This window comes from Mesitornis unicolor, unplaced genomic scaffold (assembly GCF_000695765.1).
Source record: "Mesitornis unicolor isolate BGI_N332 unplaced genomic scaffold, ASM69576v1 scaffold42047, whole genome shotgun sequence".
Taxonomy (NCBI): Eukaryota; Metazoa; Chordata; class Aves; order Mesitornithiformes; family Mesitornithidae; genus Mesitornis; species Mesitornis unicolor.
In genome coordinates, this window is record NW_010196533.1 from 16,216 (window position 1) to 38,739 (window position 22,524).

A 22,524-nucleotide genomic window follows, 5' to 3' on the forward strand; every position below is an offset into this window, starting at 1 on the left:
CACACAGCCTTTCGTAAGAGGATTTGTTTTAGAGAACGTGTAGATTAATCTCTTTTTCTTCTGTTTTGTAGAAGAGGAGCCTTTCAATAATATTTCGGTTTTTAACAGCAGTTTGGAGTGGGGGACTTAAAATTAGTTGGGAGATAAACTGGTATCGTGAATGAGGTATCTATTTGTTGAATATATGGAGAGGGAGGTATCATTAGAAAACAATTTTATGATGGTTTAATAATAAAAAAGGAAAGAAAAAAGAAATTAAAGTGTTGCAAAATACATAAACAGTTACACTTTAGTTCTGAATAACTCCCCGCATGTAGGAATTTTAGAGACTATCAATATGTTCATTTATTTCAGTGACAGTCCATGTGCTACAAGAGAGTCCCTGTGAAATGGTAAGGAAGTTTACATACGGAGGAAGAGTGCCCTGAGCTATGCTTGCTTTTACAGCAGGGTACTATACCAACTATGATGTGGATGTTTCTGAAATATTTACCCAGGCTGTCCTGTAGATGCCCTTCACTTCTTTTCAGCAGCTAGTAAGGGCTTTTCAGCTTAGAATCTATCTGAGCTTGGATTTTTATTTCTTGGTTATGTAATAAGAAAATACATTAATAGGACAAGGGAATGACTATTTGAAGGCTCTTGAAGGAAAAAAGAGGAGCAAATACATTCACTGTCAATCTGAGTTGTGACCAGAAAGAGCTTTGCTCTTAGCTCTGGGATGGATATTTCATTATCTTGTGAAGATAATGCATGTGAAGGCAACTGCTCTGTCTGATGGCAGCAGTCTAGAGAGCTGCCTCAAAAAATGAAGGGATGAGTTGATCTTCCTGGCTGTGCTTTTTCTCTGAGGCATAAGACAACTCTTAAGTGTGTATCACGGGTATGTTGAGGGATGTGTCGCTGGTTGCTACAGCTGTACTGCCTACATGCTTAGTTCTGTGGGCTTCATTCTTTTCGTCAAGTGTTCATTTTGAAAAGTGTTTTACTGTGGATGTGTTATTTAATTTAATTTTATTTATTACAGAACAAGGAGAAATGTTGGCAACTTTTAAAAAGCAGCCCAAACAAATGATGAACCAAAACATTCATTCAGCTTCCAGTCTAGCACAGAAGCTTTCTTAAAATGCTTTAATTTAGGTTGTTGTATTCAGAAGAGCATTTCTTTCTAAGTTTGTTGGCTTGTTGGTAGCCTCTTTTTCTTAATAGACAGCTCTTTTAAGTCTGCTTGACTTTTTTGTTTACAGTTTAATGAGGTTTCTAATCCATGACATCCAGTGATCTACAAAGTCTTCAAGTTGATTTGAGTGGGTATTCTTTAGCACACAGACCATTGCATGTCACAAGATCCAGATGCTGGCATCCAAGTTCAAGGAGAATAGAGAACGGGTGGCAGAAGTAGTGTAACTGGGGCATCGTTTATTGCTCTTCATTTTTGGTGGTGTAATACTGTCATAAGCACACTGTCGTGAAAGACTTTGACCAGAAATACAGGAATACCTGTACATGGTACAGAATAAATGTATTATGAATAGGAAGAACACCTGAAGCATAGCAAAATGTCTTTTCTCATTGCCTTTTTTTGTCTGGATCGGTCACCTGGTATGAAAGATTCTAGTATTTAGTACAGTATATGCTGACGTTCCCTGTGTAAGAAGGATGTGTATAAGCTGTTGGATACGTGTGCTTTTATATATCAGAACTTATCAGCAGTCTGATGGTGTTAATGAGCTTGTTCCTTTGCTGTCAGGAAACTGTAATGTAGTTTTAATTTCCTCTTCAAGATCTGTAAAGTCATTAGAATTAAAATTGTTCTACATTAAAAATGCAACCCTAGCAAAGTATTTTGTTTTGATTAGTTATCGTAGTTTATGTAGTGCTGGCCATGTGTTTAAGGACTTCACCGTCACTAGCTTAGAACATACTTCTTCAGTTAGCCTTGTATTGTAGTTTTGGGAGCTTAAGAGTTAAGGGAGAACTTACTACCTAACTTCTGCCTACCTTGTTTTATTTTTTCTGTTTGAAAAAAAACAAAACCAACAGAAAAAAAAGGAAAAAAAAGAACAATTGCTCCAAGCATGTTAAGATTTGCATGAGAAACAATAACTGTTTTAATTCTGTGTTCATATTTTTGCTCACAGAGGAGCAGTTACTCAGTAATGTGTCCATATTCAATGAAACGTGTGTGAAGTGGCAAAGGAAAACTGGAAGACTGGGAGTGCAGGAAACCTACACGGTAAGTGAGGGAGCATTTGTGATTTTGAGTAGCTCTGTCTTGGTTAATTCTGGTGAGTCAGCAGTGGAGATTTGTTTGTGGGTTTTGTAGGGTAATTTGGCATTTCCCAGTGCACTGCCTAAAAACCTAAAGCTGGCTGGGTTACGAAAGAAACAAATCCCTGTCCTAAAGTTAGATGAAAATCTCAAAAGCTGTTGAGGTCTCATTCCACAAAATCACCTAAACATCTGCTTGAAACTATAGGAAGCATTTCAGCACAAGTTTATGTTTAGTGAAATTCCCTTGTAGAGCTCAGGGTCACCTTCACATGGGAAATGTTGCAAAACCTGGGCTCTGTCCCTGTCTGTGATGCAGACATTTCAGGCAAACAGTGTATCACTTACAGATACTGGATGTAACTTGTTTTGGAAATGCAAGGTATATTGAAATACTGTGCCTTGCTCAAGAGATTCAATCATCTTGTATTTGAACATTTTAGAACTGTTTCCCATGGAAGTTGAAAGCAACCTTGATAACTACTTTTTTGCCATCTGTAAATGTAAAAATAAAAGCTAAGATACAGATTCTCAGAAACAAATAGCTCAGTGAATGTTATTGAAAGCCAAAACAACATGATAAGAATTCCCATAGTTTGAGAATGATGGCATTGCAAGAAAGGTTGTTTCTTTCAGCATGTACAAACATGGAAAAAAGAAAAAAGGGATTATTTTAAGATCTCCGGGGTGGCAAGGTTAATGTGGAAAATGCCTTTCAAGTTTGGGTGATAGTTTTGGAAAACAACTTGTCTCTCTTCCTGTGTTTCAAACCAAAATATTTTTTGCTTTGAGTGCTTTTATTGAGGACTGCTGAGATGGAAAAAAACAGTTCCCAGTTACCCTAACAGTTCAAAACCGGTGCTTTTCATGTACTCAGTTACTGGCATGCTGTAGATGCTTGATGTAATGTGCTCTGTGCATATGCTTTTGCCTGAATTCAGCTATCTGCAAGACACTTCAGAATAGTCAGAACTGAGGATGATGTAGGTATAGGTTGCATGCAGTAGAGTTCAGAACACTCTGGACTGCCATGAGCTCAACTACCTAAGTTTTGTCTGTCCCTTCATCTCATGTAAACAGCAGGTTTCTTTTTCATTGCACTGGGATGATCTTAGGGAGGCTTGTCTTTTACTATTGTTGAACATTCAGTCTTAATACTGCTTCTGTAGGGCAAGGAGAGGAAACTATAAAAAAGAAAAGAAAGTAGCAAGCAGATGGAGTTTCCATCTGTGTGCTGTAAACAAGAAAATTTATTTACACCTTACTGTTTATGTTAGAGATGTTTCTAGGGTCCCTGTTACAGATTCCTTCTATTCATTGTAGAAGTGAATGAAAAAATATTCATAATTTCAACAGCTAGAATAAATTAAAGATCTAATTTATTAAGCCACCTCATTACACCAAAATATTAGTCACAAGCCTATTTTTTTAATTGAGTTGATATACTAAAACAGATGTAATCCTGTGTTCTCAAGGCTTAATTGAACTAGTGTTCTGAATTTTGGAGAGCTACGACCAATTGCTCCGTCATTTTTATTAATATTTCAATAGTTTCATATACTGGGCCAAAGATGGGATGAGAAGACCTTTTCAGAAGATATGAGATTTAACATCACTACAAGTGAAGATAATCCCAAGGTGTGTTTAGATCTCAACTCTGGCAGTGACTACGTGGTGAATATTACTACCATCTCTTCCACAAACATCGCTGTCTCAGTTACAGTGGCAGTTCAAACAAAGGGTATGTTGTGGTTTCTATTCCCTGTGCTTGTAGAAGAACTTACTGTGCTGCAGAATTCACTGTTTTTGAGTCTAGCAGACAGGGTAACAGGCTGTCTCCTAGACTGTATCATTCTTTACACTGACTACACACGTGTAGCCACCATCAGCATCCTCTTTTTCTGTCAGATGTTTGTCTTCCTGCTCACTGTGGCTGTTGAATCTGTAAGCAAACAGAGCAGTGGCAATTAAGTGCCCTTCAGAAAGATGTGGCAAACTTGCTTCTTCAGGATTTGTCTTCTGGCTAAGGCAGGATTGGTGCAGTGGCATTTCTGGCTACATGCTGAAATTTCAGTGCGTGGTATAGTGCTTACTCGTTTCCGCTCCTTGCCTTGAAACTGTTTCTCTGCCTGTGGGAGAATTCCCTGTTGCTGAGCTGTGGATATTAATCTAAGTAGTGTGAGCATTGTAGATGACGTTCCTGTGTTTATCACTGATGAGCAGTGTTCAGGCAGTTTTTCAGTAATTTTAGAGAAAACATGTTCTAACAGTAATTTCCTGTAGTATTTTGGTCATAGAAACTTGAAGCTTACATTCTGATGTAATGTTGAGACAGACCTTGAGAAAAGATTGCCTTTGGAATCCGCAAAAATTGTTTTTCTCGTGTGCTTTTTCCCAAAGAGCATAAACTATGACAAATTGTTCTGTGGTAACTTTATTTTCATCTGAAGGTCTGAACCTCAGGATCTTTCTGTCATAACCTCCCTAGATAAAATTTCTTCTGGCTTCTGTCCTATACATAGAACAAATAAATCCTATCATGATTTCCTGAATAGCGTGCATGGGTTTTTCCAAAAGCCGTTTTCTCTGAAAAATATTTGTGCTTTATTTGTTGTATTTGTTCATTCAAAAGGAAATGAGATTCTACCTCCTTCTCAGAAGAGAATTAAAACAAAACCTTTTTTTTATTATTTTCAGCTACTCAAATTGAAGAAGGTGACGTTTTTGTAATTAGTTGTTCTCTTTTTTATTGTCTCCACAGTAAAGGAAGCTTTCAGTGATGTATTAATTTTTAATGATACCTGCTTGAAATGGCGGAGAAATGTCAGGGGAACTGATGTGGAAGACAGATACTCAGTAAGTGACAGTCTGTATTTTGAATCTAGAAAACAATTTATATAAATCACTTACATGAAAAAAACTGTAATTTTTCAAACACTCACTGCTAGCAGTGTTCCTCATTCTAATAATATCTCCCATAAAAAACAGGGAGTAAGCCTGCATAGCAACCTTCAAAAAAAGAAAGAAACCAGCATGGTATTTTGTAGTCTCCTGTTTCTTGCTTATTTTTTCCTTTGTTCTGCTTTGTTTTGCACTCCCTACCTGTACTTTCAACTTTGTCACGTTTAGCCTTGTGATAGGCCTTCCATCTTCCCTCATCTCAGCAGGGCATTTCTATATGAGCTGTCTCTCTCAGGACTCTTGACTGCCTGCTCTTGTCTCAAATCTCCATGTGTTAAGAGTTGCTCAGAGATTATCTAAAAGCATAGGGTCTATTTGAAGGAAAATTAGCATATGATTAAAATACAAGCAGCATTTTAGTTTTCATTAGCAGAAGAATGATCAGGAGAGTCCTTAAGTTAGTAACTTCATGATAATTTGGAACATCAACAACAAACCAAACACACAATAAATCCAACTGAAGCAAACAAATAAAAGCCATGGTTGTGTAAATTTGCTTGAACACATAGCTGAGATAGGTCAAAATTACTTGATTTTGACTTGATCCTTGAAAACAAACCAAGGAGGTGTTCATGTGAGCTTACTTTTATAACTCATCACTTTGCACATGAGGACATACTGTAATGAAAGTCTGCAATTACTGGAGGCCTATATGTTTGCAGGAAATGAAGACTTGGGGGAGATTACAGTACTAATACAAAAGAGGATAGACTAGGAGGAGGAGAAATGAAAAAACTAGGACAATGCCAGAGCTGATCAAGATAGACTGCGATTGTCATCAAATTTTTGAAGCATTTGAATTGCCAGCATTTTTGTCATTCTGTAAGCAGTGATGTTTTTTTCTGCTATTTCTTCTGACTTAGAGCATGACATGACTAAATGCAAGTGATATATTAAAACATTGCAATTTCCATACCGTGATTGTTTGGTTACAGTTTCATGTGCAAGGCCAGCGTTGGTATCAGATGGAGTTCTTTCATGAAATGACCTTCAGCCTTACTACACACAAGCAGGCTCCAGAAGTTTGTTTTGATTTGCAGCCAGGCACCAATTACTCTATTAATATTTCCATGGTAGCTTTGAATTTTTCACTACTCGTTTCCATGTCAACACAAATCACAGGTAGGTCCTGCCATTTATTTTATGTATTTACAAAAGCACCTACTGAGTGCAAGACACTCAAGTGAAAACAGCATTGTTGATATCAGTGTTGTATGCTGGGTTGTTGAAATGCTCTTTCCATGCTCAGAATTATTCAGTGTTGGTTGTTTTCACAGATTTCATAAGCTGTGTTAAATTCCCTGCCCTATTAGAGGCTAAGTCACTTTTTCAGTATGAGTTCTCTCCACTATGAAGTGGAGGTGATAGCACAACTGCACTTCATATGAGTATTTGTGACAACAGATGTCACTGAAGTCTGCAAGGATCCAGAGTACAAAAAGTCCTGCAAGTACCTCAGGCAGGTACTGTCATCAGACAGATACCTTCTAATTGCTAGAGTACAAAACAGAAAAGGCATTTGAGCAAATAAGATTCTGTAGGGAGAGTCACTATTCACTTCACTGTTTAGCAAGGTATTTATATGGTACTGAAAAACTGTGATAAAAATAATCTGCCATTTTTTAGCTCATTTTTTTTGTTTAGAAAAGTTTTGCACTATCCCTGTACTCTCAGACTTTCTGTATTAGGTTATTACTGATACACTGTGAAGGGCACTGTTTGGTGCTGGTAACGTTCTTCTCGCCACGAATTGGAATAGGTAAGAAACACGAATGCTGTCTGTGTCTGTAACTCTATTCTGCCACTAGATGGAACCAGTTCTCTTCTGACTGCTTATAAAGAACTGGGAATTTGTGGCATATTTTGAAATTGATAGTATTACAGTATTTTTAATAGTAAATCTAAGGTTTTTAAGCTTCATGAAAGGCAAAATATCTCTTGTTGCCTAAAGCTGCTGTTTAGGATATACAATGACTTGGATTTCTTTTTTTAAAATAAAATTACAGTCATGATTTGGTAATTAATTCTCAGAAGTTTCCTAGCTGTCACTCAGAAGTAGCATCCATGAGTTCATGTGTACATGTAGCTTTGTAAAAACAAATAAATTGACTCAGAATTTGATTGAGATAATTTTGAAATACATACTCAGAGTAAAGGCATAGCTCTTCACTCTGTCATCCTGTGGTATTTCCTAATTCTGCAGGATTGCATCAGATCACTTACACAGAAGAGCTCTAGAGAACACTTTGTAGCAGATGCTGTGTTAAGTGATATTTGTGCCTTGGCAGTTGGCATGTTTCCCTCTTCACTGAGCTAGTGCATAACAAATGCACATGCATGACTCCAGAAAAGGTCTTCGTGTAAAAGTGAGGTAATTTCCATTTTAAAAGAAGATCCTGCTACACAAGTGTTATATCTAGTTGTTACTTTTTTCAGTGAGCCATAAAAGGTAGGTGTTGCTCTGTCATTAGTAGTAAAATAAAAGTAGGTCTTTTTGTGGTTGAAATTGAGGGAAAATTAAAAATCCAACAGTGATCAAGCTGCAACGCTCACCAAATAATGAGAATTTAAATAAGATATTGAATTTGTTATTTCAGCTTATATAAGATGAAAAGAGTACATTTAAAAATAATTCTTATAGCAGTGTCCCTTTGACTTCTGTGCCTCGTATTTGGGGAATTACATTATCTGTACAAGCAATGTAATTTATATAAAAACTATTTATAATTTTAGAGTAGGTGTGATTTGCTTCTTCATTTGTCCAGTGACTATATAATCAAGTATGTCATTGAATCAGAGAGTTGCGTTTCCATGGTGTGTGGAAGGATCTCTGTTTATCTACCAGCTAAAATGTGTGGTAGTTGGTTTGGTTCTGGTAGTTTTCTGGCTAAATGGTTCTGTATAAATGCAAGATGTGCCTTAAGCACAGAGGCTTACAAAAGTGTTTTACTGTGAATGTACTGGAGGTGGCATCATTTGTTGTCTAAGGTTTCATATGGCATCCTTTAACAAATGTGCAGTCAGTTGGTCTGTTTCCCCAGCTGGGGACAAATACAGATGTATCTCCTTGACTTCCACACACTTCCCGCATTTTGAGAGTTCAGGAAATCTTAACTGTGGAGTTTTAACTGCCGTGAAGAGACATGTCCCAGGTGGTTGGATGAACACTGCCTGACAGACTTAATGTCCTGACAAGGGTAGTAATCTGTGTAAATTCCTAAAGACTGTTGCACAATACAATAAATATGTAAATGCTAGCGATAAGTTAGGGTCTTTTTTCAAAACGGAATATTTGTAAATGCATATTAAGAAAGCTACTTCTCAATCGTGAATATTTATATCTATATTTATGTATCTACAGAATGAGGATATATTTGTTTTCTAAAGAAAACAAAACCAAGGTCTTGGGACGTAGAATCTTGCTTTTCTCCCTGGCAAGTAGCATCCTTTAAAAATAGTTCTGTGCTGAGCACAAAGTTGGTTTTGCTTATCATCTTTAGATGTTAAATATAGACCAGCAAATGCTTTATCAATCATTGAAATTCTGCTCCTTTCATGCTTCTGGTAACAGGCATCATGCAGTCTTTCATGTCTTCTTAGCTTATTTTAGAAAAGCTCTCAGCAGCTGTCTACTTGAGATAGGAAATTGAGTCAATTATGAAAAATGATTAGGCAGAGATTATATTGTAGTTGTAAAAAGATGGTAACAAGATTTTCTTTTAAGAAAGAACGAAGTTTGTGTCTGTTTCCAAGGAAGGGAAGGAGTATTCTGGGTGTGCTTTCTCATTCATTATTTCTGTTGGGTTTACGCTAATTACACGTGGCTCTGTTCCTTTTTGGTTTTGAAGATCATTTCTTAAGGCATGCTCAGGCAAGGCATAGTTCTTAATTTAATTATCTGTTTGCACATAGGAATTTAAGAAGACTGAATCTTACAACCAATTTCAAATGTTTGAATAATAAAGAGCTAATGCTTTTGCTTTCTCTCCTGTTACCCTAAATAAGAGTAACTTCTTCAGTTGAGCTACATTAAAATACTACTGATATCTGAATTTGTTTGAAAGCTTTATTTTGGGACAGATTCTTTAAGATGGATGTGACAAAACTGCAGTCTCTGGGAAGTTTGTGTATGCCTACTTACTTAGTGTCTGGCTAGCTTTTTTTAGTTTAGAGCGGACCACTGTGACCTAAGACATCATACTTATGAGACAGAAAAGTTTCTGGACACTAGAAATAGGTCTTATATGCCTGAATTACAGATTACATTTCCTTCTTGTAAAATAGTTAATATGGGATTCAGTGGTGATTTCTCATTACTCTTCTCCCACTTTATTTTTTTGCTTAGAATCTGGGTGTATTTTGAATCTGTTCTGTGCTTACTGTTCACACATGCATTTCCAGTGGGTTTGGGTGGATTTGACCTCGAGTCTGTGTACCTCAGACAGTTGTAGTAGTTCCTATGTTTCTCAGATGCTGTTCTTTTTGTTTTAGTCCAGGATATACCTGCAGGCCACGTACTCTTGTGGGTGTATCCTCGCTCTCTTTGTAAGAACATGTAAGTCGGAAAGCAGACTCACAAGTCTAGAAAGTGACTTAGAAGAATTGATTCCATCACACACTAATAATCTTTTAGAGCCCTTTATTTTTGTCTCAGTGTGTGAAATATGTACTACATTATGGATCAGGTTGTGATGTCTAATTTGTTTGCCTGCCACTTGAATGTACACACACACATAAAAGATAGATTATTGTTTTGCTCTGTTGTATGATGGAAAATATTTACACTCATTCTTTCATAAAGGAACTTCTTTAAGGTCTGGAAAAGGAGGGAAAATCCAAATGTACTTTCCAATGAGGAAGTTAAAGACTGTTGGAGATGTGGTGGTCTGACAGCTCTTACTCTGACAGCACAGTCCATTACAGTGTGCAGCTTCATAGCACGAGTATTGCAAAGACAAGAGTTTCTGATTTATATAATGGGAAAAGTGGAGTGATTAAAACCTGAGCATCAGGTGTGTAGGGTGGAAATTAGCTGCCAGTCTTAAAAACACATACGTGTGTTCACACAGGCGTATTGTATTTTTATGTAGAGACTATTCAAATGTATGGTATTTGTGTTCATGTGAACTCCACTTCTGTGTTGTTTTTCTGACCTTCTTCATAGCAAGAATTTTTTTATAAACTGTGATCCTCCTGATCACTTCTATCATTCTGTTTACAATGCACTTGATGTAGGTGGTACAGTTGATGTTTTATAGGCAGTGCTTTACATGCTGAACAAAATTATTTGCTTTTTTAGTCTTTCCTATCTGTGTGAACTGGAGTTTCTTCAGTATTGTTACAGGTAGTCTTTTACAAATGTATAGCAATGTATCTGCATCAACCTTTATCTTGCCCTCAACTAGTTATTGTAATTAACATTAAATAAAATTAAAAACGGAGAAAACCAATACCAGAATAGGCCACAAGGTGGGGAAAATAAATTGTAAGCTCTTTTCAACTACAAAGTGATACATGAAAAGATCACGGATAGACCCTGCTAGTATTTCCACTTCTAAGATAAATATCTTAAAGAAGATTTAAATTATCATTTTCTGTAGAAGTGGTCTTGATTTATTCAACCTCCTTCCTTCCCTCTGTTCTTGTAGGAATGTCTTCCTCTGGGTTAAAAATCTCTTCTCTTTGTTAAAGCAATTATACTGTTACACGTACAGTAAAATTAATTACTTTTCAGACAGTACTACAAATGGTAAAAAAGCTTTTCTGTTGTATCAACATCTCTGTGTTACTTTTTTTTTAATGTAGAGCAGTGTTTTTTACTTTCTTGTTTTAAAATTCAATAAAAAACCTTTCAGACATAAAGCCCTCAAACAAGCATTAAAAAAACCTTTTTTTGCAGAAAATGCAAATGGTGTTATTTCAGCAAAGGGTTTTTTCAGTTAGAACTTGGACTTGAGAGGAATCTTTGACTTTACTTCCCTGAACTTGGGAAGAATGGCCATCTGGATTTGGACTCAGTGGTTCAACTCCATTACTGTTTTTAAAGCTTTATCATTAGAACAACATGAGGAAGGGCCATGCTGTCAGTAAACAAAGCTTTTTTTAATAAGGTACAAATAATTAAGTTTAAAAGGTTTTATATGTAAAAAGTGCGATAGAAATGGATTTGTGCATTCATTTTTGATATGTCTGTGTATAGGAAACCTAAAACTTTCTTGCCTGCATTATATATACAAAGGTAAGTAGCACAGTGTTGACGCAGAGTTACAGCTTCAGTGCTGCTTCTAATGTGCTAGTTTTTTCTGAAGAGCTGATTGCAGTATAACACCAGGCAGGGTTTTGCTCCAGCATTGAGACATGTGCTGTTTCCCTGTGCTGTTGCAATGGTAGGCACTTCCCGACATGCACTTCTTTCCTGCAGCTGGCCTTCATGTTCAGAGAAAGTCTCAGCAGATGAATTCTTACTGCAGAAAATGAGCCTGCATGTGAAACGTCCCAGTGTTAGTGACATAGCACTGCTATGACAAGGAAGTGCTTAGAGTGGGACTATCTTTTGATATCCTTGCATTTCTTGTGATGTTATTCTGCATTTTCCTCGTGCTGCTACAGATATGTCAGTCTATTCTGCTGATTAAGAGTTTAAAAAAACCACAACAAAGCAAAAAAACTTTAACAAAGGTAAGGTGCGAATAGCACCTGAACAGACTGGAGGATCCTGCTTTCTTTTCACAGCCCACCAACTGCAAGTCCTCATCTCTCCATAGCATTCCTACTTTTCCTCCACCTGTTTTAGTTGGTGTTAAGTCAGGTTTTTTTTCCATGTGGATTTTTAAATCTGGAAATTATGATGACCTCATAGCAGACTTTTTTTTCCCTCCAAAGTGTTAGATTTATAGAAGGGTGCTTCCTTTTTTAAAAGTTTGTTGTGGCCAGATACTGCATATAGAGTAACTGCTCCAGAGTTTCCTTTCTAATCACTGAAGCAAAAATGAAATACATTCCCTTATAAATTAATGCATCTCAATAAGATCTTGCCTGTTGTGACTTAACTTTGGCAAATCTATATTGTCTTGCTTTTGTTTGTCACCATGACTTCGATTATTCTTTCTAATGGTGCTCTGAAGCCTTGGTTTCCTATGTACAAGCATTGCATCTGTTACTCTTGAGTCAGATACCACATCAGCAGCTTGACAAATCAGTTTTCAAACAGCCTAGCCATACCTATAACTATCTGTACTAGTTCTTTTGGACTTCTGGGCTAGATAATATCCGTGCTTCACACTCTGCCCCTTCTGTTGTGCACGCTGAAGGTCTTTTCGTTTTTGTTTCCAGGCTGATAGAGGTAATTTCCATTACCTTAGCACCAGTCTCTGTCAGTGTGCAGCTATCATCATTCCCATTGAAATCAGAGGCAGAAGTGTTTGTTCAGTTTTGGCCTTGATGCAGATTCCCACTAAAGCAAATTAGAGCTCTGTACCTGTATTGAAATCCAGTTTAAGGGGCTAGATATTGTTAGCTGACTGTAAGCAATAGCTAAGGAAGTTGCCTTCTTTAAAGTGCTTTTGATGTTAATAGGTTCTCTTTTATTAATACTGGTTTATTGCTTGTAGTGGGCTGTGAGCCAGGAGTTTCATCTTTTACTTCTCCTTGAATATTTCAGTTATCCTAATAAATAATAGTGCTTCTTCCAACAGATCTTTCCTGTCTCTTTTCTCTGTAGTCTACTATCATTCTGGGGCATCTCTGTTTTACCTAGCTAGCAGATATACTTCAGTACAGGGGTTTGAGCTAGGACTGCCATGCCATCATGCTCTCATTTGCTCTGTTTCTTGACCAGACTATTTATGTTGCCTGCAGAATTTAGCCATCAAGGGTTTGAAGCTCAATTATGGGAGAAAGTTTTTTGGGGGGGGAATAGCAAGGAAACCTCATGCCAGAAATATTTTTAAAACCTCTCTGAAGCTCGGGTATTTGTTTACTTTTTAGATCCCCCTTTCCCAGATGTAGGATTTGTTGCAGTAAAAGGTTCTGCACCACTGCTCAGACTCCGCAAAGTAGAAGATCAGAATGGACCGATCAGGTTTGTCTCTGCACACTCTTTGAAAACCAAGAAAAAACTTTCTGCAGATTTATGTTACTTACATATTGGTACTTTTTGTGGGGGTTAGATTACTTTTGTTAGCAATGGGAGAAAACTTAAGCTGCAACTCCCAGTTTCTCCTCCCTTAGTGGAGTAATATTTGGCTTCAGACTTTTCCCTGCTTTCTGGAACAAAATTCTGGTTTTGATAATCCTGAGTTTTCACGGCTGTGTTTTGTTTTGTTTTGCTTTTTCATTTATCTACTGTGAAGTCACAGTAGATTTTTACTGATGGTTCCAAGCACAGCGCTATTCATGTAATTTTTCTTTTCCAACATACTCATGGAGTCAGTACTTTTTTTTCCTAGGAGCCAGAGGAAATGGTGAACAATGTCTGTATTTGTGCATATTCTGAAGTAATGTTTTCATATTAGTGTATTACTACCAAAATATTTATAAAGAAAAAGAATTTACACCTTATTAAGTGCTGTTTGTGATAGAAGAAAAAGATAATTGTAACTCAACATTACACTAAAGCAGAAAATAGGTGAAAGCTAGTAATGTTTCAGGAAACTACTAACAACCTCAATAATTAGTCTTGCTATGGTTGGATACCATAGAGTAAACATTGTTCTGAGAGGTTTGAAGACAGATTTGATTAATTTTTTACAAATTATATCTGTCTTACCCTTCTTTAAACAGAAGAAGTCTTGTTTCTGGGAAATGCTGAATAATTTTTGCAAGCCAGTGATTTTATGTTACATGAGAGGAGCAAGAGGTAGCCTGCAGTAACTCAGTTTGATGCTCTTCTGAATATGAATGAGCATGTAAAGTTGTGATGAGGAGAACCATGTCTAAGCTGTGCATGCAGTGTTTTTGATTCAGAACACAATGGAACACATACACAGAGGAGTATTTTAGTATAAGAAGCATTTATATTGGATATCAAAAATAAAAAGCAGTTAAGAATCTAGAAATAGAAAAAAATGTGAATTAATGAATGTCTGATGCTTAGTACGTTGAAGTGAGAGCTAATGTTTACTTTTTTGTTTCACTTTAGTCTTTATCAAGTGATTGTGCTTCCTCTGGGTTTGCAAAACACTTTTATTTGTGACTCCTTTGCTGCTTCAACTTTCTTCAGTAACACCACTGACACTAAAGGATACGTGGCAGCTGAATTTAGGGCGAAGGATGTTGCTGATAACATGTCAATTGCTCTTGGAGACAGACATTACTACGGGAAGTTTTATAATGCCCCTTTAAAGCTGGGAGAGGAGTACTGTGTTTTTTTGAGAATAATAAGTGAATGGAATAAGGTAATGAATGTTTTAAAACCCTTTCTTTACACCTGTTCAATGAAGTGTTACTGAGGAAAAAGACTAAAATGTTAGCTTTGTGTTAAATTTTTTATGATGTTGCAAGAATCTGTTAGTTGACAGAATTAGAGTAAATCTGAAGCTCTTATAAGTAACTCTTGTAATTCCTTGCAGATATTTATGTCATGTATTGTTGGAGCAACTCTGGATGCCAGATGACAAACAATGGAAAAAATTAAAAATGAAGGGACATCGCTGCCCTCAGTAATTGAAGGTGTCTTTATTGGGCCAGAATTTAGTGAAAGATATTAGTATAAGCATCTGAAAGTTACTCCTTAGCTGTGAAAAAATCACCCATTTTAATTTTTAATTGAATGTTTTATAGCAAAGTATTCCAGTCCTCCAAATGACAAATATTTTAGCATGTATCATGTACCCTTTGCATAGCAATGAACATAAATTCCAGCTCCCTTGAGAAAGCCTTGTGAAAAAAATAGTATATTACTAGCATTTTTTATTTTCATTTTAAAGTAAATAGGTATTTTATTTAGAAACAAAAAGTTTCTAAAATGTGCATCTCAACTGTTCATGCTCCAGTGTCTTGCCTCCCATGATGTCATTATGCCACTGCTTTTCCAGTCACTATCTATGTCTGGGGTCAACAACTTATACTTTTTTCATAATACTTTTGCAAGGAGAAGCTTTTCTCATGTGGGCCAGGTGATAGGCTTTTCATGTGCATGCAGTTCTTGAATGTTAAATATAAAACCAGAACAAAGCAACCCCTACAAAAGAAAGAAACATGTAAACAGTGCCTCACCCTGCCACCCAAAAAAATTAAAATGCAGTTTTAGGGTTTTGTGTATACAGCATGAAGCCAGAAGGCATGCAAAAACTGCTCTGTGAGTCACTTGTAAATAGTTCTCCACAATTTTGGAAGCCTACATCCAATTTCCAGTAAGTGAAAACAGGTTCTATTAAGAAATGTAACTGTGCCTCTGTCCAAAGTGAGTGAAATAAAGCAAGTATATATAACAGCTGTTACTGGTATCTACAAATCTGTACATCCTATGTTTTGTGTGGCACCTACTTTTAACAATAGTCTTAAGGTTTTATAGCACAGATAAAGTGTTTTCTGATCCTGATACAAGTCTGTCATAAATTTTTAATTGTGTGAGGGAATAAGTAGAAAAATGACATTTAAAGGCATTAATTTCATAAATAATGTTAAGATAGCCCAAAATATCCTGGAATTTGGACAACAAACCATTTTTTAGAAGAATGTACTCTGTGGAGCAGGATTCTTGATGGGTCAAATGTGTACAAGTTTAGCCACTTTAAGCACTCCTAAATACATCCTTGATCTCAGTTTATGTATCCTCAAGTATTATACATTGGTTTGCCTAGCTCTTTTCATTCAATATGTTCTGATACTAGGGAGCATTTCCTATTGTTACTTCTGTTGGGGCTTTTCTTGCACAGTGCATGTTGCTTATGCAACTTTGCCAGATGTGTGTTAAACTGCTTCTAAGTTACATTATTCTTTCATAAAGGTTATTTCCTGATCTTTCATCTCTAGCATTGTGAGATGTATTTTCTAGGTCACTGATTTAATGAAATATTACTACTGTTATTTGTAGAAGTAACTTTTTATTTCCTTCTGTGTAGATTGCATCTGCTCCTTGATATACGCTGTATTGCTTTTGTTACTTGATGAAGTACACAAAGTGACATGCAGCGTTTATAAATCTTTATTAGGACTGCAAATACCAAACAGCTTTGGTTCCCTGCTTCTTTGAAATGGAACCTAGACCTGTGGCTCAAAAGTACTGGTTTATCTTCAGTTCTCAAGTCTTTTTATTTTGTGCAGTTATCGGTACTGTGAAGTGAAAGAAATTCAGAATTATAACTCAAGAGTTGTTGGGTTTTGAGAATTTCTCAAAATCTGATTAACTGAATATGAGGTCAAGAATTAATATTTAAAATATGGTTTTAAAAAAGTCTGCTCTTTAATTGGCACTCAGTTATTAATACATGTGAAATTGGCATTTCTGTAGTGTATTTTACTTTTAAACGTTTCCATTTGAATACAGGCACATTAGAAATATATGTCATAGTCTCCTACCTGATGTTTTCAATATTGTACTTTTATGTTCTGGCATCCTCCAGAGTACCTCCTGGCTCCAGACCCCGTTGTGCTGAGATTGGTACAACTTGTATCATATATGCTGCAAGATCATGGCTTGGCTGTGACTTTTTATTGCCATTATTCCTCAATAAAACTGACATATTTTCTTTGTAGTAAGGGTGGGAAATTCAGTTCAGAAAAAATTGTGTGGACACAGTTAAGACAAGTAAGCTGTTCCGTTTTATCGAGTCCACAGTTATTCCTTGCTCAGATTTGGAGACCCTGAAAAAGGTGTCAGCTGTGCAGTTTTTACTTTCTGTTTATTTTTCAGGGTGGAGAATTTAAAATGCACATTTCATCTGTGCAGGACATTCAGATGTGTTAAAAGGCTGGTGAGGTGACCTGAGGACATCCTTGAGGATGTACAAGGAAAGCAGTTAGGAAGTGGGAAATAATAGAAATTTATTTTTTTCATATTAATGAATTTGGAATATAGGAATGATGCAGACCAAGGGAGGATTTAGGGACAAACAAGAATTTACTGTCATTATCATGAAAACCTTACTTAAGTGGAACAGATTGTCCACTCTTGAAAATGTCCTTCTCCATGAGCATACTGCTAATTAAATAACTCAGGGCCATCTAGTTCCTACTTTAATCTCCAGTGATTGCTTTATGGATTCTGTGCTGTGCAGAGACCCAAGGTTTATAGTGAAGGGCAAGAACTAAAAAAAGTTTTTGGAGTTTATACTTACTTGAGATCAATTTCTTTAGCATAGCGTTTGTCCAGTGTCAGCATAAGCTTTTTTGGATCAGTTTGCGCATGTAACAGAAGTAAGAGCAGAACTGTGAAAGGTGAAGATGACACACAGTCTTTTCAGGAAAAAAGCTATGAGCTGTTTTGAAAATTGGAATCAAAATGACCCCTACTGTGAGAAAAGTCTGTTAAAATTAGCCTAATTGAAGAATAATCTGAGAAAAGTATATATGCATGGCAAAATGTTTTCTCTTTTCTCCAGAATTTTTTTAAGTGTGCAGCTGTGGAAGGAGCTTCTACCTCCAGTTTAGCTACCTGTGAATACCCAGGTTGAAATGCAGACTTTGAGTTCCATAGATATTCATGTATTAGAAGGGGTAATTTCACTGATAACTTTCTGGAAAGGTGCTATTTCATCAGAATTTTATCACTTGATCTGGTATAATGCAGTTCAATGAACTTTGCTGCTGAGATGCCCGGGAGCTCTGTAACTTCTCTGATAGGCAGGAGATGACTGATTTCCCGCAAACCAGAGTATGTTGAAGAGGTAGCTGTTTCAAGATGATGGCACTCACACCAGTGCCTCCAGAACCTGCTATTTGATTGAGTTTTTAGATCCACTTCATGTTCTTTAGTCTCCCTCTCTTAAGAGGATTTTCTTTGTTATTGTTCTGTCTTTTTAAATAACCAGAAAATTCCTTATAAAAGTTGAGTTTTAAGAAACACTGAGATTCCACAACTCAGCATGCAGACACACAAAAGTAACATTAAGCATACAAATGTGCCTTTGTCCTTTGGTTCACATGCTTCAAAATGTAGCCTTCGATTTCACAGAAACCTACTGTTATCCAGAGCAACATAACACACATTCTGCCAAAACATGAAAAATATGTGTAGGTATGTATTCTGTGAAATTTTGTGAAAGTCATTTAGCAGGAAAGTACATATAGAAGCACCACATAAATAGACCTTACAGTACGACTGTGAAGTCCCTGGGGGTAAAAAGCTCTACAGAGACCAGAGCTTAAAATAAACAAACAAACTTGTTAAGTTTGCAAAAGGAGACCCCTGTAACCAATTATTCAACTACTGTGAACATTAACTACTGTAAGTATTCTGCATAAATAGTTAAAAATTACCAAGCAAGTTGTCATAACTGAAGAAATCCCTACATCTAGTATTTGAAAAATACGCCATTAAGGATCATATTTTAACATGTATATTCTACATGGACATAGAGTTAATACAGCATATTCAGCCTTATCTTAGCATTTTATAAATTCTGAATTCTTACCCAAGCACCTTGAAATATCCTTCCATGTTACTTGCATGCCTAGGTTGTAGAAAGAAAGGAAAAGTAATGATCCAAGTCTAGAGCCAGCATTTCATCAATGCTTTATCTCCAATTGTATCTTAATAGTTTGTAATCTTTTTCAGACAAGCTAGAGGCTGTTACCAGGGCAATATCAAACTCCATTCCCAATTGTAATAAAATACAGTGTATTGCGGATGGCTGCTCTTGTAGAGGGTGTTAGTGATAATAAATTTCTCTCATGAAAAAGAGTGATTTTTATGTTTTCATTTTCAGGTGAGAACACAGTCCTGTGCTGTTTGGGCACAAATTAAAAGTAAGTAAATTTTTTCTTCAATGAGAAAACAGAAGTTGTCATGCCTTTGCTTGGCAGTATAAATTAATAATTGCTGTGGAGGTTTCTTCGTTGGAAATTAATGATTGGTTGACTTTGAGGTTTGGAAAAGTCAGAGGCAGAAAATTTGCCTTGCATTTTGGTATTCTATTCTAGTGGATTCAGTAATCCATTCTAAAATGGATTCTCTAGTTCCTCCCTGGTTTTCAGTATTAGTCTTTCCATGCATCACATACGAACCTTTACAGAAGTTTTTGTGCACAAAGAATTTGAAACGTAGAGGATGTGAAATTTTAAAAGCCTCTTTTAAAATAGTTCTGTAAAAAAACCCAACATTTTCTAGCTTTTAGAAGCCGCATTATTTGTTTTGGTATGTTCAGGTAGTCCTTGGAGAATTAAGTCCTTTTATGAACCTAGGAAAATAAAAGGCACCATGCAATAATGAAAGATATGGCTAGTTTTTGTAAGTACATTTTCTTAAAAGTGTAATGGTATAACTTTAAAAGCTAATGAATTTCTTAGCATGGTTTTATCTTTGTTTCTCTTTGACTATAAAATGTTTCCAGCAAATGAGTTACCTTAGAGGAATTGAGAATCCACTAAAGATCTAGTTTCCCTCATTTCCACCCTAGCAGAAAGTATTCTCTTTACCCATTTCATCGTGTTTCAGCAAAAAGCAAACATTTTGGGATGAAAAGAATGGGCATTGGAAGTTGGGAGTTGGCCTTTGGCTTTCTGGTGTAAATCCATTTTCCTTCATATTGAATGGACTTTCTAGCCGATGGTGTCCTTGGCCTGATGTACTTACGCAGCTGGAGAGACTGAGAGTATTTTTAGCTCACTGAATTGTTTGAGGAGTATTTCCTAATTCAACTACTGTGGAAGGCAAATCTGTAAATTAAATCTAAACCAAATGGGCCTGTTTCAGATGCCATCTAGACAAAGCTACCCATTGTATGATAGTTCATGGTCATAAAAAGTGGTAGAAAGCTGTTAGAAGCATGCCTCCTTCTGTCGCAAATAAGCAAAAGGAATTTTGAGAGTTTTTCACCAAATATACTCTAAATAGGGAAGACAGTGCTATCAATTTTACAGAGGACTGACACCTGCTCTGGAGATGCGTAACTTTCTTATGGAAACGGGTGTTACAGTGATATAAGGACAGGTGTAACTTCTGCTAAAACCAAACATGCTTGTAGGTTAAACAGATTTTCCTTTTAGAGTCTCTGTCTGAAATTCTGTATTTTGCCAGACTCACACTAATTTTCCAGGTGAGTGGTGCTGCACAGATGCAAGCCTTGCTTCACTGCGCAGTGTTAGGCAAAGATGGTAAACTGGACAGGTTCTCCTTACGACTCTGTATGATTTTTCTGGTGCTTCAGATCAATTGTTGATAGTGTTTCCAGTGAGTGCCTAGACGGTTTTGTGCCTTTGCATTCAGATGAGCCGAAAAAAGAGTTCAATTTGCATAACAGGAGTTGCTCTTCTGATGTTCAGGCACATGGATCCTCATTGTGGACATAGTAATTTCACTGAAGTGAGTGCCGTTTTTGCAAGAATTTAAGGTTTTGCTAAAACATTAAATACTCATGCTTGCAAGATTTAACAACGAGTAGAGTTGTGGAATCGTGCAGGAATAAGGTCCAGCATCCTAGATTTCTGTGATAAGTCTGGTAAGAAATAAATAACCTTTGACTAATGCTGAAAATGGGATAGAGTTGGCTGAAGGGGATTGAGTTTCTGTTTTCTCATGTTACTTTCACCAGTAGTTCTTAGTAATTTTGCGTTTGACAGCAAATCACAGTAAGCCTTCTGTTCTGTTTCTGGGTGGCTTTTATTTCTATTCTGTTACTTGGAAAAATATAATAAAAGAATGGGGAAGAGGAATCACGCCCAGATAGTAAAAATTTTGAAAGAGTTGCATTGAGCCATTTAATAAAGCACTTAAGATTTTTCTGGCACCAGAGACCACCTCGGCATATGATTTAGACTGAAATTGCCAGTGGTGATAAGGGAAAATGTTGACATCAAGTATCCGGATTTTTTTTTAAAAAAGGCAGGAAGCTGAGGCATGGAGAAGTACAGTCTACTAGATAGTCATCTGCATTACTATTTGACTAGGCAGTAAGTCCAGCATCTGAATTTTATTACAGTATTTTAAATTTCAGCAGACTTAGTCACAAGACTGAAGCAACACTATTTTATATTTGTTTGTTTGAATTACTTGTTATTTTCTTTCAGATTTATCACCCACTCCACAATACATGACTGTCATTGGATTAGGGTCGGTTGCTGCTGTCTGCCTTATACTGTTTCTGTCATTCTCAGTCACACGGTATGTAGTAACTCCAGTTTTCTAGTCCTCTTGCACAAGGCTTACATGTCTTTCTCTCCATAGTTTTCCTCGCCAGCATGCTTGGTTTAGGCCTCCTGGGTGGTTTGAAACCGTTAACAGGAGTTCCTTTAGTGGCCACTAATCCTGTCATTGCTTGAACTGATGCCCTCTATATCTTTGCTGTCACTGGTGAAACATCTGAAAAGTATGAGTCTTGTTGTAATTAAGGAAGGATTCAGACACTGAGTAGCACCAGTGTCTCTAGAAGTGACAGCTTTTAATCTAAAAGTGAAGCCATACAAACAGAAATGTTGATGTACTTTTCTTACGTAAGAAATTAATTTCTAGTCTTCCCAACTTTATTTAAAGGCCATAAAGGATTGTTTTCCAGTAGCAGTTGATATTTAGCTAAAGGCCACAATAAAAGCATGTTAGAAATTGTGAAGAAATTTATTTATTTGTGTTTCATGATCCTTCATGCAGGGTTATTAACTTTATAACTGTCTTCCTTTCAAAGGTAAATATGTGCCTTTAAGAAATTGTGAATGTCTATGTATGTATAAAATCTCTGGACTGAAAAATACATCTTTGTTGTTTTTTTTAATATGTTTGTCTCTAAGAGTAGTTTTCTGACTTTTGTCCCTTGAAAGGTCAGGAGCTTCCAGCTTGGAGTCCGTGAAGTATAGAGCACTGATCAGTTAAGCTGCTTATTTGGCATTTAGAAATAGAAGGTGCAAGTCTTACACAGGGCTGGAGAAAGTAGGATTATTTGGATTATTTGTAGTTGCCTAAATTTCAAAGCAGTTCTTACAATCTAAATTCCAAAGTAAAGGTTTCACAATGTCTTTCTTTTCTTTGGGTAATTAAAGAAGGGATCTTAGGATTCCCTTGGCAATCGGATGCAGTGGTAAACTTGAGCTTGCAGTCTTGTTTGGTTTTGATACTTTGGACAACATTGTCAGGGCATCTCTGGGCTGTCATGGTGTGAAAAGTTCCTCAGTTATTTCAGTTTCTCTGGCAAAAATGTGACA

The 22,524-nt window shown here is 36.5% G+C and overlaps 1 protein-coding gene across 1 annotated transcript in view; it reads left to right on the plus strand.

Annotated features, from left to right (window-relative positions):
* SUSD1 (sushi domain containing 1) overlaps positions 1-22,524 on the plus strand; it is a gene marked incomplete at its 5' end in the record, with an annotated part of 39,242 nt that overhangs the window by 14,724 nt on the left and 1,994 nt on the right. Inside the window, 8 exons of the mRNA XM_010188512.1 lie at positions 2,142-2,236; positions 3,823-4,012; positions 5,033-5,127; positions 6,168-6,354; positions 13,219-13,312; positions 14,372-14,627; positions 19,101-19,140; positions 21,400-21,493. Coding sequence (XP_010186814.1) covers positions 2,142-2,236; positions 3,823-4,012; positions 5,033-5,127; positions 6,168-6,354; positions 13,219-13,312; positions 14,372-14,627; positions 19,101-19,140; positions 21,400-21,493 — 1,051 coding nt within the window. The remainder of the gene's footprint in view (positions 1-2,141; positions 2,237-3,822; positions 4,013-5,032; positions 5,128-6,167; positions 6,355-13,218; positions 13,313-14,371; positions 14,628-19,100; positions 19,141-21,399; positions 21,494-22,524) is intronic.